This window comes from Scatophagus argus, chromosome 5, assembly GCF_020382885.2.
Source record: "Scatophagus argus isolate fScaArg1 chromosome 5, fScaArg1.pri, whole genome shotgun sequence".
Lineage (NCBI taxonomy): Eukaryota > Metazoa > Chordata > Actinopteri > Scatophagidae > Scatophagus > Scatophagus argus.
The window spans coordinates 4,087,504-4,103,718 of NC_058497.1; the positions used below are offsets into that span (position 1 = coordinate 4,087,504).

The 16,215-nt window shown below is 41.1% G+C and overlaps 1 protein-coding gene across 5 annotated transcripts in view; it reads left to right on the forward strand.

The window, feature by feature from the left end:
* The window catches only part of LOC124058850 (unconventional myosin-Ic-like), a 55,189-nt gene extending 40,076 nt beyond the window's left edge, over positions 1–15,113 (forward strand). For all 5 annotated transcript variants that reach the window (XM_046388425.1, XM_046388423.1, XM_046388424.1 and 2 more), the window contains 25 exons: positions 795–905; positions 1,955–2,026; positions 2,217–2,336; positions 2,869–2,942; positions 3,404–3,509; positions 4,450–4,530; positions 4,724–4,815; positions 4,978–5,072; positions 6,174–6,220; positions 6,328–6,408; positions 6,950–7,055; positions 7,874–7,991; positions 8,734–8,847; positions 9,062–9,138; positions 9,246–9,314; positions 9,452–9,536; positions 9,685–9,844; positions 10,306–10,389; positions 10,501–10,594; positions 10,694–10,749; positions 10,849–10,984; positions 11,062–11,132; positions 11,242–11,339; positions 11,594–11,693; positions 12,306–15,113. In XM_046388425.1, coding sequence (XP_046244381.1) covers positions 795–905; positions 1,955–2,026; positions 2,217–2,336; positions 2,869–2,942; positions 3,404–3,509; positions 4,450–4,530; positions 4,724–4,815; positions 4,978–5,072; positions 6,174–6,220; positions 6,328–6,408; positions 6,950–7,055; positions 7,874–7,991; positions 8,734–8,847; positions 9,062–9,138; positions 9,246–9,314; positions 9,452–9,536; positions 9,685–9,844; positions 10,306–10,389; positions 10,501–10,594; positions 10,694–10,749; positions 10,849–10,984; positions 11,062–11,132; positions 11,242–11,339; positions 11,594–11,693; positions 12,306–12,332 — 2,274 coding nt within the window. In that variant the 3' untranslated portion in view covers positions 12,333–15,113. The remainder of the gene's footprint in view (positions 1–794; positions 906–1,954; positions 2,027–2,216; positions 2,337–2,868; positions 2,943–3,403; positions 3,510–4,449; positions 4,531–4,723; positions 4,816–4,977; positions 5,073–6,173; positions 6,221–6,327; positions 6,409–6,949; positions 7,056–7,873; positions 7,992–8,733; positions 8,848–9,061; positions 9,139–9,245; positions 9,315–9,451; positions 9,537–9,684; positions 9,845–10,305; positions 10,390–10,500; positions 10,595–10,693; positions 10,750–10,848; positions 10,985–11,061; positions 11,133–11,241; positions 11,340–11,593; positions 11,694–12,305) is intronic.
* The last annotated feature ends 1,102 nt before the right edge of the window (positions 15,114–16,215 follow it).

Below are 16,215 nucleotides of genomic sequence, written 5' to 3' on the forward strand. Positions count from 1 at the left end.
GGCAGGTGCAAACCCTTGGAAATCTTAGCAACGGTTTCTGTTTTTCTCTTAAGTAGGCAGTGCAGGTGGAAGGTCCGACCCCTTCCCGCATTTCTAAAGGTTGGATAAAGTATGTGTGTTGCTGTTTATCAGTTCTTGAAACACAGTTGAGGTTTATCCCAGACAAACTTTAATAAACATTACAACCACAAATATGTGTATTAATGGCTTTGCAAGGGTTTTTATGACAGGTCCCATAAAGAAGTAGTGTTCTCAATGTTCTTGAGGGGACTGAGGCTGCTTCTGGCTTAAACTGTGGATGTTTGTATTTGCAAGTGTTTATTAGACAGATCTTTGTGTGTGTGTGAGTGTGTGCGTAGCTGTGTAATATGGTGAGAACTTATTTGTGCTCAGCGTGGGAGTTTTCCTCCTCGTTCATGAATCTGGGCTTACTGCCAGAACATTTTAGACCTCACACTTCTTATAGTGTGAAGAGCAGGTGCAACTGTGTGCAGCTCTAGTGTGGCGCTTGGTGGGCACATTGCTATTTCCCTATCCTGTTGATTTCTTTACCCAGTTTTAGTCAAAGTCAACCTTATCAGCGTCTCATAAAGATAGCTTCGACAGTAACACTTAGCCTGTGTAGTTTTATCGTGCCGCCGTCTCTCATCTTTTCACCTTTGTTCTCTCTCTCTCTCTCTCTCTGAATGTCCTCCTCTGCCCCCACTCTCCACCTCTCTATAACTGTTTATCCTTCATGTTTCCTCCCATATTATTCTCTCATGTTCTTGTTTTTCCTTCCTTTCTCTGTGTAGGAGCTGTTGAACATAATCGCCAGTGTGCTCCACCTGGGTAATGTGCAGTACGGCGGGGAAGAAGGCAATGCCTGCATCACTTCTGACACACAGATAAAGTATCTGGCCAGGGTAAGATGCTGCACCAAGCATACCACTGAAAGTCCGGTTATTTATGACGCTTCCTACGCTCAGCGAGGGAGGGCACTACGTTTAGGAGAGACTGCAATATTGCTGTTTTATGATACTCAGCCACAAAGTCAAAATTATGATGACATATTGTAGGTTTTCTGGTCATTGCTGTTTGGGTTAGTAAACAAATTAATTAAAATTGGAAATATAGAAACAGCATCATAGATGTTATGTGTAAAGGCTTATCACTAAGTCAGTAGTACCCAGCCTTTTTTGTCTCATTGACGTCACCAATCATGTTCTAAACGTGTTCCTTTGAACTGCTATTAAACTGGACATTATACAACAATGCTGATTATATGACATTGTATTTTGTTTAATTATTTCTGTATATTTCAAACAAAGTTTAGGTCCGTTTAGTCAAGTTTGGCTTTGTTCTACTACCACTTAGAATGGCAGAGATGAGACATTTCAGTCATTTATCTGATCTGAGACATTTATCTGATCTGAGACATTTCTCAGTTAACTTCAGCTAACTGTTATTTATCCACCGCTCTTGGTTAGCTGTTGCAATCGTTTATCCATTTTCTTTAGATAAAATTTTCACCTGGTTGTCCATTTCTTTTAGCTAAACATTTTCTTAGCTGTTCATCCAGTATTTTTGCACATCTGTTTTAAAAACTATTTCAAATATAAACCATTATTTTATCATTTATCCATTGCTTTATGCCATTTTTTCAATTCTTTATCCATTACTACTAGTCAGCTTTACTCAATCACGTTGCAGTGATGTTGCAGTTTTATGTATCCATAGATCCTACAAATTCGTCTCGTCCGTTTCTATAATCTGCACACTGCTTTAGAAATGTGGATCATACTTTGTGAATGCAGCATTTTTCCTGACTCAATTTTCCAATTATACTTTATCACACATAATCAACACACACCATACCCAGGACGTCACTTCTGCTGAGTGGCATAACGTCTGTCTGTTGTTATCATGTATTAGTAAGGCTGTGATGCATGCTGATGTTGTTATGCTTTTCCAGTTGTTGGGAGTGAATGGAACAGTGCTGACAGAGGCACTCACACACAAGAAGATAATTGCCAAGGGAGAAGAGGTAGGATACACACTCACATTGTAGTGCAAGTGTGTGATAAGCATTTGTATACAAAGCTTTCCTGTCTGTGTGATGTCTGGTCTGGTTTAGTGTAATTACACTGTAACTTGTCTAACTGCCCTTGCTGGACTCTGTGTAACTTTGTTATTGTCTGTGTGTGTGTGTGTGTGTGTGTGTGTTTCTTCATCAGTTAATGAGCCCACTGAACCTAGAGCAAGCATCATCAGCTCGGGATGCTTTGTCCAAGGCAGTTTATGGACGCACCTTCACCTGGCTGGTGAACAAGATCAATGCTTCACTGGCATATACGGTACTCACACACACGTACACACACACATGCTCACTACAGTGACTATACCTCGGTATGGCTGCACATAGGACTTTTCTAATTTGCAAAATTGTAATAGATTTTCATTGAATATTTTTTGTGCCTCTTTTTTTTCAAACTCTGAATCACTTACACTCCATTTCTCAAACTAAATCCAAACATTATCCAACATTGTGCTTGTTGATGTCTCAATCTGTTAGAGCACAGCTCCACCTTGTGGACATTTATAGGTTCACAAGGTAAACATAGCTCAATATTACCTTTCTTCTTTGTGTCAGCTTTTACACACCAATAACACACCACATACTCAGCATATATCACTATTATACTCGATATGCATTCTTTTCAGAATACAGCTATTGAGAATCAGTTAATGTGTAAAATTGTATGAATTTTATTTCAATGCACATTTTATTTCCCGATTTAGTTTTTAATCATGATTTTGAATCTTTATCTTAAGAGTTTTCCCTTTCAAACAGACATGAAGATGAGTTTTGTTGTGTTTCTCTTACAGGATGAGTCCTCTAAGAACTTTTCTGTCATTGGCCTGCTGGACATCTATGGTTTTGAAGTCTTCCAGAACAACAGGTACAGTATTAATGGTATTTGTTCATGCTGAATTTAGCCTTTAGCTCTTTAAAAGTGAACACTAACTCTAATTTACCTGTAGTTTGTTTGCTCAGCATCTACTCATCAGTCACAGCCTCAAAGTAATGGAACAATAAGCACTGAAAATTGTGCCACACGGTATGATTTTTAAAAAAAAAAAAATCACAAGGGAGATTTCAGCTGCATGTCATGGCTTTCTTCGGCCGCTGGAGTTTGTTCTGTTGGTTGCTGACCAACCGGAGTGAACTCCATATGCTGAGCTGCAGCTGAAAGCCTCAGAAATTCCCAGTCAGTGGACCTTGTTTCAACAGTTGTGACAAACTATCATTTTCAAAGTCACTCATTAACCTCCAACCCTAACCTATGCAGTGTGGATAATATTATCCTTTTAGATTTGTTGTTTTTCATGAAGTTGTTGTGTTTGTTGTTGTGTGTTGCAGTTTTGAGCAGTTCTGTATCAACTACTGCAACGAGAAGCTGCAGCAGCTCTTCATCGAGCTCACCCTCAAGTCAGAGCAGGAGGAGTACGAGGCCGAAGGCATCACGGTCAGACATGATTCTCTTTACTCTCTCAGTGCCCCTCCCCCCCATCCCGTCCTCTATCACTCCATTTCTGTTCACCCAGCCGAGTTTTAGGGTTTGCACAGAGCTCCTAATGTGATTGTGGTTGCTGATGTGTTTTTCAGTGTGACAGTGGTAATTTATCACTCTGCCGTTTCACCGAGGCTTTCATGCAAAGTGATTTACAGCAAGTGCACATATTTTTAGAAGATGCTGCAGCCTTAGAAATTAATCCTTTAACCCTGTTTTTGAGTTATAGCGTCTTTTATTTATGCACAGTTAAATGATACCCCTTAAGGAAATAACATGTCAGAAGAGGTCTGCATTAAAAAATGTTGTGTGTTTAAAAATCTCTGTGTTGAATTTGCTCCTCAGTTGCTCCATTTTCCCTTTGCCCCATTTTATTTGTCGCATTTATATTATTTGTTTCACTTCTTTGAACAAGGGTCTCTTGTGTTCAGTCTAATATAAATGCATTGGTCAGAGAGCAGGTTGTAGGAGGAACTTGGACTCACCTCTCAAAGAGGCCTTTATCATCTGACATCAGGACCGTGGGTCACACTCTGTGTCATCTCTGGTGAAATTCTGTGGCTGTTTGTGCTAACATAACCCAACACTGCTGCAGTCAGCCTGTGGAGCTCTGTGTTCATCTGTGTGTCCACATGCAAGAGCGTTAGCAGTGTGTCTGTGTGCCAGGATTCCAGGGATTCTGCACATGATTGACTTGACTAAATAGCTGAGAACAGCTGTAATTGTCATTGTCATCTTTAGACTGATACAATGGGCAAGATTTTTGTCCCAGAAGTGTCCCAGATATTAGGATGATAAGAATAAAAGCCAGCCGTTGCTCTTCCTTCATTATGCCAGACAAGGCTAATTAATGTATATGTTGGTGTTTATTTCCACATGATCTCTGGGTTTGCAGTGGGAGCCGGTGCAGTACTTCAACAACAAGATCATCTGTGACCTGGTGGAGGAAAAGTTCAAAGGCATCATCTCCATTCTGGTGAGGGAACACACTGCAGACATGGGATACACTGTCTCTGCTGCAGAGGATTTGAAACAGTGGTTTTAAAATGCAGAGGATTTGAAACTGAATAACGTCCTGTAACTTAGTATCAAATTCCTGTAAATGATATGGGGACATAGTTATTGTAAGACAATGACTGACTGCTGCTCTTTTTGTCCTCCTATCACAGGATGAGGAGTGCCTGAGACCTGGAGACGCCAGTGATTTCACCTTCCTGGAGAAGTTGGAGGACACTGTTGGAGGACACCCACACTTTGTCACGTTAGTTTGACACCTACTCTTGTATAACTCCTTCAATGCCACAAATCTACCCAGATCAGTCCGGGCTGACGGCTGTTGACTGGCCCGTGGTATCAGACTGTGAACAATCGAATATGTGTCCGGTCCATTTACTGATATATCCATGCTGTGTGTTTCCTGCAGTCACAAGCTGGCTGATGCAAAGACTCGCAAGGTAATGGGCCGTGACGAATTCAGACTGCTGCACTATGCTGGAGAGGTCAACTACAACGTCAACGGTGTGTATGTGTGCATGTGTGCACGTGTGCTGGTATAAACGGGGCCAGTACGACCTCAAGTCCTCTAATGTTTGGTATAGTGAATTTGGCACGAAAGCCAAGCATGCAAAACCCATTTCCAGCGCTAAATAACAGTCATTAAACATAACACGTCTGCAAACCTAAAAACCCTGATTTTACTCCTTTGTTCAGTGCTGGAAAGTCACTAAGTACGTTTAACCTAGTGCTATACTGAAGCACACTTTGGAATACACAGAAAAGTACTTGTACTGCATTTGCCCCTGTCTGCTTCTTCTACACCACTACCATTCAGTGGAAAGTACTTTTTTTGTGAACTACATTTATCTGATAACTTAAGCTACTACTTACTTTCTGGATTCAGATTATTAGTTTATATTTCATCAATAAATAAATTACAATTTAATTGTATGAATAAAACTTTGGTGGGGGAAATTCACAAACTGCCATATTACTACTGAATTTAAAGCATATTTAAAATATATAACTATATAAATATTAGAACTGCATTTGCCACCTGAAATATTAAAGTGATGTACACCTGAATGTACCAGTAATCATAATCGAACAATATACTGTAATATACTTTATCCTGAAATTGGCTTTTCTGCTAAATGAATACTATTAAATCTTTATCTTTAAAAAGTTTATTTTGACATTTGACTCTTTTTACATTACTGTTACTGGTTACAGAGTATTTCTATACTCACTCTACATCATCTAAATTTTCATAGATCAGCTGGTTGAGATGTTGAGATTTTACCTGGCAGAGCTAGCTTTAGCCGCGGTCTCTTGGATTGCTATCTTGTAAGTAGCACATAAGTCGCTGTCTATCTACACCTGAAAAGTCTGGTAGGAACAAAAAATGGACCCATTGTTTCAAAAGTTAATAAAAGAATGAGCAAATGTAGAAACGAGGTCTGATCTGTCTCATGGTGGGTATCTGAGCTCAGGAGGTAGAGCAGTGACTATGTGACAGTGAGATCAGATATAGCCAGTGACATGTGATACTGTGGGGCCTTTAGTGGAAGTGATTAATTGACACATTGGTCAAAAATCTAATTTTTGTCTTCTCTCACTCAGGATTTTTGGACAAGAACAATGACCTGCTCTTCAGGAACTTAAAGGAGGTGAATTTAAAACTGCATTTCGCTTACATGGTGTGATACCTCTGTGGGAAGTTGTGGAGTGCTCGCCCTGTTCAGAAGTTCACGTTGTCCTTTGTGTATGTTTGCAGGTTATGTGCATGTCAGAGAACAAGATCCTGACACAGTGTTTTGACAGAGAGGAGCTGAGTGACAAGAAGCGCCCAGACACAGTGAGATACCTTCCTGTTTGTGTTTGTGCTAATGTGTGTGTGTGTGTGTGTGTGTGTATTCCCTCTTTGTGTCCTGACGTTTTCTGTTTTCCACACTCTTATAACTCATATTGTCTTGCGTCCCAACATACTTTCCCACAGCCAAGCACAAACAGTAGTGTGTTTCCCCTCTCCAGTGGTGAGTGGGCAGTTCTGTGCTGCCTCCCGCTCTCTGAGGAATGCCCTGACACTTGTATGCCCTTCACACTTGAACGGGGAACTGTTACAGGCTGGCAAGTTAGAGTCCCAGTCTTCCACACTGGGTCCAGTGTTCACTCTGTACTGGACTGCCAGTCACATCAGCCACCCCTTAGCTTGCGTAGCTCTTCTTAGGTCATCAGTTCTGTCTGCGGCTTTGATTTGCGCACATACACTTTTCACCTCTTCTGTTTCTACCTGCTGTCACTGAGCAGCTTCCTCTCCCATCCTCGGACCTTCATCTCTTCATCCCTTCTTACCCAGCTTCTGTCCGTTTTCTGTCTCTTTGTGTCTGCCTCTCCAGGCAGCCACCCAGTTCAAAGCCAGTCTGGCGAAACTCATGGAGATCCTCATGTCGAAGGAGCCGTCGTACGTCCGCTGCATCAAGCCAAATGACTCCAAACAAGCAGGTATGAAGTCAAGTCTTGTTTTTGTTTAGTTTTTTTTTCTTTTTGCTAAGAGTAATCTTTGAAATGTAGGGTTATCAATTTGAAACAGATTTACCATGATGAACACCACTCACATGTAGTGAGTGACAGTATAAAGATCATCATATGCATTTCGAACAGACTCAGTTTTTACGTGCAGTAGGTAGGCTCATGTTGAAGAACATAACCTGATAGCACTCCTTTGTAGTCTGTAGTTAAGTTTGACTTTTTACATCTGGATTTTTGGTGTCTGATTTTCACTAATCCAATTTTCCATAATCAGTTGAATTTGACTGACACAGATGGGATTGTTTGAACAGGCTGTTGGACCTCTGCATGAATTTGCGAAGCTTATAGATCACATACATGTAGTGACGTATTTGTTTGATTTTCGGTAGTTTGATCCCAGCTTTTATGTAACAGTTCTTGTAAACACAGTTGAAGCAGCTTAGCAGCTACAGTGAGCTAATATTTTCCCAGAAACATCATGTTAATCCTGAGCTCTCGCTAATTCCAACCAAAACAGTTTGTTTTCAGCTGCATGAGTGGCCACAGTGTGACTCCCCGTGTGGTCGTCAGTATATTGGGCCGGCCTTTGTTTGTGTCCACACTGGGCCTTTTGTTAGTATCACACTGTTTTCCCTGTCTTCTGTCACTCCTACTTCTGTTGTTTAGCATTTACTGGTTTGCTCTGGTTCATTTTGGCCAACAGACTTTACATTTTTCTCTGACTGATTTGAGCCTTCTCTCCATCTCCCTCTCCCTCTCCCACATTTTTCCTCACTCTCCTCCCATCCCAGTTCGATTTGACGAGGTGTTGATCCGCCACCAGGTCAAGTATCTGGGGCTGATGGAGAATCTGAGAGTGAGAAGAGCTGGCTTTGCTTACAGACGGCGCTATGAGGTCTTCCTCCAGAGGTAATCAGCCGCTTGTCTCGATGTGTTTTTTACCAGTAAGGTACAGTCACATGGAAGCACTGCATCAATATGACCAATATGGCCTCTCAGTTATTAGTCATGCATAGCCAAGCTACACAAAATGACACAAAAACAGGTGAAAGTAAAAGATGGAGGTGTGTTTTGGTGTCAGTTTACCCCACACTGCTTTTTTAACTCTCACTCTAACTGGAATACTACTTTGACCTCAATAATGAACCCTTACAATCTAAAAGTAAATACCTGCTGTCAGACAAGAAGTCTTCCAGGCGCACCAGGATTTGTTTCCTCTCTTTATATAACAGGAAGCTTTCAGGTTCAGTCCGGCATGTCCTGAGCACTGATGGGTCACTGCTTTGAGTGTCAGTTTTGAGCTGTATGAGCAAAATCGATTAATGTGCTGATCATCATAGTGTGGTTTATTAAATGTAAGCACACAGTGAACATGCGCCTCATCATTTTGCATAGGCATAGATGACTTCATGAATTAAAGATATTCTGTTTACTGCCACATAAGACAAGCCTTTTTTCTTTATAATTATATTTTTTTATAGTTTCCACTCTATTTCTAAGACTCTCTGAGGTGAAGCCTATACAGAACCGCTCACAGGCTGACCGTTGAGTTACAGAAGTTTAAAGTCAGCTCTTTCATTTAACGGATGTGCTTTCTAACCTTGAGGCTTTATTCTTGAACCAGCGTTCTTGTGTTTGTGTTTGTGTTCAGGTACAAGTCCTTGTGTCCAGACACGTGGCCTAACTGGCAGGGGAAACTAGCTGATGGAGTTGCCACACTGGTCAAACACCTGGGATACAAGCCTGAGGAGTACAAACTGGGCAGGTCAGCAGCACACAAATGTAAACGGATGTCAGGGTATACAGTTTGCTTTTACATGAGTCAAACGGATGTCTTCAGAAGTTCTGTTAAACCTTTTTGTCTTTTTAAACACGCACCTTTCTTTTTTTTTTCTTACATTTGAAGCATATTTTCCCTTTGTTGCCCTTTAAAACATATTTGATTTTATACATGCTTCACTTTAACTCAACCTTTTTAGATCCAAAATCTTCATCCGGTTCCCAAAGACCTTGTTTGCCACCGAGGATGCTCTGGAGACCAGGAAACACAGCCTTGGTGAGAGCCTCTGACATAACCGCTGATTTGTGCAAGACATTTCCATTCTCACCACAGATTTAAACCTTTCTGTTCCTCTCTGTTTATCTTTTTATCTCAACCCACAGCCACCAAGCTGCAGGCCGGATGGAGAGGCTACAGCCAGAGGTCCAAATACCAGAAACTCAGAACCTCAGGTTAAAAAAAACCCAAAAAAAAAAAAATGTTTTGCATCATCTCCTGCTGATGTCATTTTAGAGTTTGTTTAACGGCCACAAGACTTTGTCTGTAAGTTGAAATGCATTTGTTTATTGTGTATGTATGTGCCTTGCAGCTATTGCCATCCAGGCATGGTGGAGAGGGATCCTGGCCAGGAGGAGGGCCCAGCGCAGGCGACAGGCTGCCAATACCATCCGCAGGTACGCAGTTAGTATTAGTACAGGTATACAGTGACAAACCAGCAGATGACACAAAACACTCACTGTTTGCGAATTACACCCTGCTTAGAGAGCTCATGTGTGCTAATTTGTTTTTTTGTTTTTTTTAAATTTATTTCCTTTTCGTCAGGTTCATCAAGGGCTTCATCTACCGCCACAAGGAGCGCTGTCCAGAGAACGAGTATTTCCTGGATTATGTGCGTTACTCCTTCCTCATGATGCTGCGCAGGAACCTGCCCAAGAACGTATTGGACAAGAGCTGGCCGACACCACCCGCTGCTCTCACAGAGGTGGGGATAAAACACACACGCATGCAAATGCATATGTGGGTCACATGGTACTGCTCTTGACTTGAGTGATGCCACATTCTTCTGTGAGAACAGTCAAAAAAAAAAAAAAAAAATAATAGATCAGATTTGACAAGGTATTTTTGAAGCTCAAGACGTTTTGAACTACCTCATCAAATCTGATATTTTGTATTGATGTAAACGCAGTTTTACCGTGTTTACATTTCTGGGGAAAATCTGGGGAAATGTTGACTACTGTAGGACACCATGCTGTAATTTAGGCTCATAATGTAATCAGTACATTTAGCATGCCATTATATATTTTATATATTTGTGTGAAATCTGATCCCAATGCTCCATTTGTATCAATTTATATTAACAAGTCTTATTGAAAGTATTAATCAGTTCTACTTCTTCTGTCTCTCTGTGCGTGTGTGCGTGCGTGCGTGCGTGTGTGTCTTCAGGCATCAGAGCATTTGCGTAAGCTGTGCATGCAGAACATGGTGTGGAGCTACTGCAAGAAGATCAGTCCTGAGTGGAAACTCCAGGTGAATATTGTCCCATCCTGAGTCAAGAAACACTCTCTGTAACCTGCATGTCAGGTTTCTTGCATGCTCCACCTTTCCTTTGCTCCACTGTAATCAATTCTGCTTGAATAGATGGAGCAGAAGATGACAGCCAGCGAGATCTTCAAGGACAAGAAGGACAACTACCCACAGAGCGTGCCCAAACTGTTTGTCAGCACAAGGCTCAGTGAGACTTTTTACTATTGCAACAAATTAGTTGACAAACATGTACAGGCTTCATATTGCATACTGTATACCAGATCCTTACAGCATGTCTCTTGTTCAGACGGAGAGGACATTAACCCCAAGGCTCTACAGGCTCTGGGTAACGAGAAGATGAAGGTTAGTCAGTTGAAGTCACAAAACAAAAGGCAGTGTAAATGCCTAAATGTCTGTGAGTGTATTCATCAAATGTTTTGACCATCATCATTCTGTTCCCAGTATGCAGTGCCAGTCACCAAGTACGACAGAAAAGGCTACAAGGCTCGGCCCCGCCAGCTGCTGCTCACCTCTAACAGCGCTATTATCATAGAGGAGTCCAAACTCAAGCAGCGCATTGACTATGGAGCTCTGAAAGGTCAGAGCCACAGCCAGTTTCTTTTGGATGCGGGCCATGTCGGGTTCATTACTCATTAAACTGTCCTTTCCCTGCAGGTATCTCAGTCAGCTCTCTCAGCGACGGCTTGTTTGTTCTGCATGTGCCCAGTGACGACAACAAACAGAAGGTGAATCCAAGGACGTGTTATCAATGAGCCAGATCTCATGTAGCTTTCCATGAGTGCAAGGTTTGACTGTGAGTTCACTCTGCGTGTCTGTTTGATGATTTCTTCACAGGGAGATGTGGTTCTGCAGAGCGACCATGTGATCGAGACCCTGACCAAGATTGCAATCTGTGCTGACAAAATAAACAGCATCAACATCAACCAGGGCAGGTAAGGAACAGAACCACTTTGAACAAGCACTTGGCATCTTGGTAATTACAGTGCCAATGTGCACTTTAAGTGTGTTTGAGTTATCTTGTTTTTCTGTGCGTGTGTGTGTGTGTGTACGTGAATGCGCGCACTTCCTTACATATTAGCATCCCTTAAAAATAAAGCTGTACTCCGGCACTCTCGGGCATCTACAGGTAGAAAGTGATAAAGGTGATAAGCTGGCCTGTGTAACTATCCCTCTGTTCCTCCTGCAGTATAAAGTTTACAGTGGGTCAGGGGAAAGAGGGGATCATAGACTTCACACCTGGATCAGAACTACTGGTGGCCAAGGCTAAGAATGGACACTTGTCTGTGGTGAGTCTGCTAAATCTTAATCAGTTTCTCTAAATTGAAAGCTGTGTAAATACACTATATAGGCAAACATATTGGGATGGGGCTGGTTTTCAGGGCACCTTACTTCCAGTGAAGGGAAATCTTAATGGCTCAGCATACCAAGCGTGCCATGTCCACATTTTGGACAATGCTATGCTTCCAACTTTGTGGCAGCAGTTTGGTGAAGGTCCTTTTCTGCTCCAAAATGACTGCCGTGCACAAAGCAAAGCTCCATAAAGACATGGCTGGATGAGTTTGGTGTGGAAGAACTTGATTGGAACAGAGATTGTGAGCCAGGTCCTTTAGTCCAACATCAGCGTCTGACCTCACAAATGCTCTACTGCATGAATGGGCAACAATTATCAACCTCCAGAAGATTCCAGCTGCATGCAGCTGTTTTCAGAGAAATAACTTTGATAGTGAAGTCAAATTCTGTGTGTTTTAGCGGGTTTTTACATGGACTGTAAAGTCTTCCTGACCCACTCTGGGACTAGCTCTTGAGTCAGGGTGATGCTTGTGAGTTAGACGAGAAGAGACATCACTCTGTTGACCTCTGCTGTGATGTGATGTTTTTCTCTTCTGGATGTCTTCCAGACGGCTCCCAGACTGAACTCCAGATGATGGCCACTGTGATACACATAACAGCAGGACCTAAGTGCTCCTGACCTCTCCCATCCTCCAATCACATGACCACAGACCCCACTCTGCCTAAGCCAATCAGACACCTGTTGTCACTGCACTAGTGGCACGTGCTTCCAATTGAAAAAAAGCAAAAAAAAAAAAAAAACAACAAATAAAAATCCAGCAAAACTAATTGATATATTTATGTTTATATGTTATATTTTTGGGATTAATACTGTTGCTGTTTGAATATTCTGATTTTATATATGAGGCCAAGGAATAACAAATATTTTGGTGCATTTTTCTTGCACCATGTGTGTTTATTGTGCTTTATTTGGGAATATGACCAAGAAAAAATGAGGGAAGAGTCAGGATAAGAAACCACAATGAGAAGAAGGGGACTGTTGTTGATGAAAATCAGGGTTTGTTTTCACCTGCCGCCTTTTTTTCCCCTGTTTACTGTTTCTGCTTGACTTATAGGCTTGATTGTCTCTCTGACACTGCTGTTCTAACTGGGGTGGCTGGCGTGTTACTGAAGCATAAAGGTGTATAGACCAAGGCTGGCAGTATGTAGGATAGCTGATGAGAGGTTCAGGGATGAGGAAGAATAACTTCTGGTAGTGTCAGACTGTAGGTTACGAAATCAGAATAAATAGTTCATTGTACAACTGATTATATTTCAGAAATTTGTCTGCAGTGTAAATGCTGCAAAAAGGAACAAAGTATGTGAGAAGTGAATGAGAAAAGACAAGAGACGGGTGAATAGAAAGATGGTAGAAGGCAGCAGTCATTTGCCTCGACCCCAGAGGCTTGTGCCTTTCTCCTTGACTAATTTATTCACAATACGTGAGTTGAGCTGTATATTGGCAACATGACACTCAGCACAACAATGAGTTGAGTTACTTGTAGACGGAAAGCAGTCGCCCTCTGATGAACATTGTTCCAGCGTCTTGTACAGCAGTCGTCCCTTGTTCAAAGCCATGTACATGCTCTGGCTTGGTTGAAGGCCCCAGCATCCCTCCCTGTAGTTGGCTACGGTTCCTCCATTTGTCCACAATCTCCCCTTTGCATTTGCTTCTCCAGCCTCCACCCTGACCCACCCACCCACCTACCTATCTGTCTGTCTTAGAGAACTGGAGCTTCTGCGTTTCTATGACTGAACTGGTCCGACGGCTACACCTGACTAGAGTTTAACAAACATTTTTGAAACTGCTAAAAAAAAAATAATTTTATTGACTTGATATCAATTTAATGTCTTTTTTTGTTACAATTCTATGTCTTACAAACATGTAAAATGTGAGATTAAAATTTGAAGCCATGTTAAACTTGTGATCTACTTCAAATCTGGATCTAGCTAAAAAGCGTGCGACAGATCAAAAACATTCTTGGTCTGCCTCATGCTTTCTAGATCAAAACTATTAATAGTTGTACATTTTCTAGATGACAACATTTTTTGGGAAATGAGTGTAATCATTGTCTTGTTGAGAGTTAGATGAAAAGACTGATGCCACTCTCATGTCTGTTTGCTAAATATGAAACTGCAGCTAACGGCGCAGCTAGCTTACTTGAGTGGGAAACAGTTACGGTAGTTTGGTTCTGTCCACCCACACATTTAGCTTTTTTACATGACTTAAACAACGAAAATAATACTTGTTAATTAGAGAGTTTCAGATGTGCTGGAAGGCAAACTGTGCTACCCTGTTTCCCCATTTCCGGTCCTCATGCTAAGCCGAGCTAACCATCTTCTGTGTGTAGCTCCGTAGTGAACACACAGATAGGAAAGTTATATCAACCATCTCATCTAGTTCTCAGCAACAAAGCACATTAGTGCATTCCTCAAATTGTCAAACAATTGTCTTTTAATAACATAGAGTTCTTTCCAGAATTGTACCCTTTTCAGGGTAGAGCGACTTCTAAATGCAATAGCATCTAAATTGACATACAGCACTATAAATGTCATGACAACAGTAAAATAGTTATGCATTTTTGTAGAAGTATCACACCACTTCAAGTAAACGGCCTCCTTTTGGCCAGTTCTACAGTAAAGATCTTTCTCTCAACCTTACCAAAGACTGATTATTATAGACTGATGATTGAAAACATTTGAGAGGCACTCCAAAATGTTTCCAAGATTTTTTTGTTGTTGTTGTCCTATTTTCCAAACCTCGCTCAATGACAGAACTTTCCTCTACATGGCTCTGGGTGGCGCAAGGCGGGTGCAATATACTGATGCAGGACTGTGCGACTGCACTTGAAATATACTAGCCAAAGACCCTGTTGATTTACAGTGATTCTATGTTGTATGATTTAAATGATATTATTTTGTTGGTTCTGAATGTTATGTTGTTTTTTCAGGTGGGAGATCTAAATGTACAGTTTGTGTTCCGTGTTATAAATGAGAGATTCAAGCCAAGTGAGGTTTGATGTGAAACATTTTTGTGAGAAAAAGCTTCTAGCATTGTTTGTTAAAAACACACAATGTTGATGTGCCTTGTTGGATAGCAATACAACAGATTTGTGTGGGACTATAAGAGAAATACCTCCTTAACAGAGTCCAGTTTTTCTAAAAGTTTCCCAGCAGCACCTAAAGGTCTCCTTCCTCTGTGTGTATAAGCTTTATTCAACCCAAATCCTAGATTTTATCTGTTGATTTACAGATGCACTCCTGTTATCAGTCCTGACTTACTGTATGCACAACACCAATGTATAATTATGCCAATACACTAAAAGATAAGATACTAAAGATTTGAAAAATAAATTTAAAAAGCAAATGCAAGTTGATATATGGCTGTTTGTGGTTTATTTTTCTACTCTGGTTTCAGTTGTCTGTGTCCTAGTCTCTCAGGAAACATTTGTATTTTTCATTTCAGTGTTAATAACCCAATAATAATCTTAAAACTGATACATATAAGACTCTGGAATAGGAGAGTTATTTTAAGTGACCGTCAAAGGGAACGTGATGCAGGTTATATTTGTAGATTATTATTATTTTCACTCCCAAACATTGTGTTGTTTATTTTAATGTAGGTAATATAGACTGGATGAGAAGACATCTAATATTAAAGGTCTTCAGGATCATTTCGTCACCCCTACTTTTGACTGAGTCCATGAGTTTTTCAAAGAGAAATGTTAATAACAGACCCGTCCGGCCTGGGGGCCTCCTGGGGCCGCAGGTAGTCCTTTGTTTTAATCAACAGTAGGGAAATGTAAGTTTTGGGCTCTTACTATGGTACTGCAGTACTACAGTTCTGAAGTATTTCTACATTACTTTTCCACTTTATTCAGCTATTCAACTTGTATCCTCCTCCACTAGCTACATATTAGAGAGAAATATTGTACTTTTTACTCCTTTACATTTGACAGTTCACTTGTTTGCACAATGTATATTACAATACAGTTAACCAAGCTCCATCAGATACAACTTCAAAATGCTAGATATGACAAATAGTAATTATCTAATCTATAATGCATAAAATTCCACATATAGATTATTTTTGATACTTTAAGCAGCAACATTTGGCTGATAATACTACTATATATTAACTTAAAGCTGCTAGAAATTATATTTTTATAATAACACATCAACATCACATCGTGGATCAGCGGTTAGGGTGTCGGACCCGTAACCGGTGGATCGCTGGTTCGATTCCCCGTCCCGGTGTCCATGGCTGAGGTACCCTTGAGCAAGGTACCTAGCCCCCACTGCTCCCCGGGTCGCCCACTGCCCCGGGTTTGCTGTGTGTGTGTGCACGTCACTTGGGTGGGTTAAATGCAGAGAACAAATTTCGTTGGAGTGAGTTCCCTCCAATGACAAGATATGTCACTTTCCTTTCCTTTCCTTCCTCAAGTGACAATGTGAAAACAATATGAGTTAGGTCATAGT